This window comes from Arachis stenosperma, chromosome 3, assembly GCF_014773155.1.
Source record: "Arachis stenosperma cultivar V10309 chromosome 3, arast.V10309.gnm1.PFL2, whole genome shotgun sequence".
Classification (NCBI taxonomy): domain Eukaryota; kingdom Viridiplantae; phylum Streptophyta; class Magnoliopsida; order Fabales; family Fabaceae; genus Arachis; species Arachis stenosperma.
In genome coordinates this window covers 92,356,165-92,360,124 of record NC_080379.1, presented here as the reverse complement: position 1 = coordinate 92,360,124, position 3,960 = coordinate 92,356,165, and the positions used below count along the sequence as shown (strand labels likewise).

At 40.8% G+C, this 3,960-nt stretch overlaps 1 protein-coding gene across 1 annotated transcript; it reads right to left on the bottom strand.

The window, feature by feature from the left end:
* Positions 1-800: 800 nt before the first annotated feature.
* Positions 801-1,193, bottom strand: LOC130966394 (uncharacterized). Its single transcript, XM_057891190.1, has one exon. The coding sequence runs from the start codon at positions 1,191-1,193 to the stop codon at positions 801-803; it is 393 nt and encodes a 130-aa protein (XP_057747173.1).
* Positions 1,194-3,960: the final 2,767 nt, after the last annotated feature.

Genomic DNA, 3,960 nt, shown 5'->3' with positions numbered 1-3,960 from the left:
GTCTCCCACGCTTACGCGTGGATTAAAGTGGATAAAATTTAGCAATTAAAAGGCCTAAAAAGCATGTTTTTACTTTCAAGCGCAAGTTAGGAAGAAATCATGAAACTATTCTATTTCCTTGAATAAGTGGAAGAAGGGTTGATGAAATCCACCTAAATAGAGCAAATAAATACCATGAAATGTGGATTCATCAACGCGTCACGGACGCTTACGCATAGGAAGGATTGCGCTCTCAGCACCATTCTTGCACAATTCCAGCATAACTCTATGGTTTTTGTACCAGGAGTTGTGGAGACGCATCGACGCGTACGCATCGTCCACGCTTACGTGTGAGACGACTCTTTATTTTTTTCATAGACATAAACACGAGGAAAGGCAATTTTAACACAATCTTGGCAGTCAATCAAGCTAGATAGTTCAAAAACACTCAAAATTTCACGCAATACTCAAAATGAATCATTTTCTTTGACAATACCAATTCAACCAAACCAAGATTCATGAAATCCTCAGGAGCATCTCAACAACAATCAAACAAAATCAAGCATACCTAGACAAACTCACAAAACCAAACAAAGGCTCTAAAACTACATGTAAGAAATTATGTACAAGGAATATCATACCATGGTGGGGTGTCTCCCACTTAGCACTTTTCTTTAACATCCTTAAGTTGGATGGTCATGAGCTTAAGCTTCTCCTCCTTTGGGTACATCTTCAAGAAGGAACACTTCCACTTCCTTTAGTGACTTATAACCATGATACTTCTTTACCCTGTGGCCATTCACTTTGAATGTTGCACCACTTTAAGGGTGGAATAGCTCTACCACACCATAGGGCTTCACCTCCTTCACTCTAAAGGGGCTGTCCCAACTTGAACGGAGCTTTCCGGGCATGAATCTGAGCCTTGAGATGTATAGAAAAACTTCATCACCCTCTTGGAAATCTTTCTTGTGGATATGGTGATCATGAAATGCCTTAGTCTTCTCTTTATAGATTCGTGCATTCTCATAAGCCTCCATCCTAAGGCATTTGAGTTCTTCTAGTTGCAATTTCCTAGTTATACCTGTCTTGGTGAAATCTATGTTGCATTGCTTAACCACCCAATAGGCCTTATGTTCAATTTCAACCAGGACGTGGTACGCCTTCCCATAGACAATCCGAAAGGGGCTCATCCCTAACGGAGTCTTATAAGCCATCCTATATGCCCACAATGCATCACCTAACTGAGAGCTCCAGTCTTTCCTTTGTGGATTCACCACTTTTTCCAAAATCCTCTTAATCTCTTGGATGGAAACCTCCGCTTGCCCATTAGTTTAGGGGTGGTAAGCGGTTGCAACCTTGTGTAGTACCCCATATCACTTGATTAGTGCTTTTATCTTCCTGTTGCAAAAGAGAGTACCTTGGTTACTCACGATTGCTCGTGGCGACCCATAGTGGCATACAATATTGTTTCTAATGAAAGAAATCGCAATATTAGCGTCATCAAGGCGGGTAGGTATTGCTTCCACCCACTTTGATACATAATCAACTGCTAACAGAATATAAAGATATCCACTCGAGTTAGGAAATGGCTCCATAAAGTCTATGCCCCACACATCAAAGATTTCACAAAACAACATTGGTTGTTAAGGCATTTCATCCTTTTGTGATGCATTTTCGGACTTTTGACATTAGTGACATGACACCCAAAATTGGTTAGCATCCTTGAACAATGTTGGCCACCAGAATCCGTAATCCAAAACTTTTTTAGCTGTCCATTGTGGGCCAAAGTGGCCACCACACTCGAATGAATGACAAGATTCAAGAATGGGTTGTATTCGGTTTCCAGGACACATCTACGAATCACTTGGTCTACTCCGTGTTTCCACAAGTGAGGGTCTGATACGTGAAAATTAGATTTCATACATAACCGGCAAGTATACCGGATCGTATTAAGTAGTAAAACTCACCAGAGTGAGGTCGATCCCACAGAGATTGGTAGCTTAAGCAACTTTGGTTAAGTGGTAATTTAGTTAGGCAAACATTGTTTTGTTTTTATGAGAATTCAATTCTTGAATGTAATTGCAGGACATGTAATGACAAGAAATTAAAAGAGCCAAAATAAGGAAAGCAAATTAACTGCAATGAAGGTAAATAACTAAAATTTAAATGGCAAGAAACTTAAATGACATGAAGAATAGAGTGCAGGAAAGTAGAGTGCAGAATTATAAAGAGCGGAGAAGTTGTAAGTAATTGAAAGCTAAATTTAAATGGCAAGAATGATAAATTGCTTGAATGTAAAAGGGAATTGGGTGGTGGGCATTCAAAAAAACTAAAGATCAAAAGAATTGTGAATTGATGGAAGAAATCACTGGGGATCAGAGGTGTAAATTCTCATGAATTGATGGTGATTAATTCCTTCTCAATCATGAGGATAGATCCATGGCGGATTGTGAATAATTGAGTCCCAATCTCTTGGTGGCTCAATTTCTCTCAACACAATCAATTGCCACTCTCGTTATCTAATTGTTTATGAGAAGAGGTGAAGCTCAATATCTAATCCTTCATGCCACACAATTCTCAGGATCTCAACCAAGGGTGGTTACATATCATATACCAACCCAATGTATATCAATCAAGAGAATTATGAAAGTATGAACTCTAAATTGAATTCTATGACTCCTTTCTCAAGTTCATCAAAAAATTCAAATAGATCCAACCCCCTCTCGGTAGTGATTGGATCTGTGAAGAACAAGAGTTTCCTCTTGGAGAAACCCACTTGAATTGAGAAGAAAATAAGAGTTATCAACTCATTTGAATGAACAGAGCTCTTCCCCCTAGTGAAAAATGGGGTTTAGTGGATCATAGCTCTAATTTTAACAACCAATTGCCAATTGAAAATTAAACTCAGTGTAGAGAAGAATGAAGGATGAAGAAGAAGAAGCCTTAAAATTGAAATTTGAAGTTGCAAATAAAACAAAATAGCTCCCTGGTATGCTTCCTGAAATAAAAGTAAAGTGTAGTGAAAGAGTAAAATGTGTCAAAAGTCCCTTTAAGTACAGAACTCTTCCCTATTTATACTAGTCTTAAAGCTCTTTGAGAGGCCCTCAATCATGCTTGTTGGTTAGCAAATTGGGCTTTGCTCTTGTTGGATTAGCTAGCTCATGAGTGGAGTTGCTGGCCTTTAAGGCAAACAAAGGAAGCAAAGCTTGTTCACATCAATTTTGGCCCAATGAACGGGAGTTACTGGCAAACACACCAGTTTTATTGCACGTTGGCAACGTGCTCGTGGGTTTCCTGGGCTGGGGGCTTGGTGATGGGCATTGCTTGCCCAAGTTGTTGCCAAAAACGTGACATTCTTCCTCTTGGACTCAACTTTTGGTGCTCAAAGTGGCCTATGGTTTGAGCTTCAACCCTCGGCTTCAATATAGACTATTATATATCATTGCAAAGCTCTAAATGTCCTCTTTCTAATGCAATTAGAATTATCTCAATTGGATCTCTCTAGCTCAAGTTATACATCAATGATAAAGGCAAGGTCAGGCTACCAGGGTCGCAGGCGTTGTTGCTGGACACGCCCTTTTCTCAACACGTTGGCAACGTGTTCGAGTGGCTCAGAATCCTCATCCAAGGCTGCTTGGCATTGTTGTCAAACACGCTAGTTAAAGCCAGCGTTGGCAACGTGCTCGAGCCTCCTTTCTCCATGCTTGCTACGTTGCCATTGGACACGCCAATGTGATCCTACGTTGGCAACGTGCTTGAGCCTCCTTCCTTGCTTCAAACATTGCTTCCTGGCATTGTCATTGAACACGCCAATACTTCCTTGAGTTGGCAACATGCTCGAGCCTTCAAAATCACCTTCCAGGCTGCCTGGCGTTGTTGCCAAACACGCCAATGAAGGCCAGCGTTGGCAACGTGCTCGAGGCTTGGAATCACCTTCCAGGGCTGCCTGGTGTTGTTGTCAAACACGCCAATGAAGGCTAG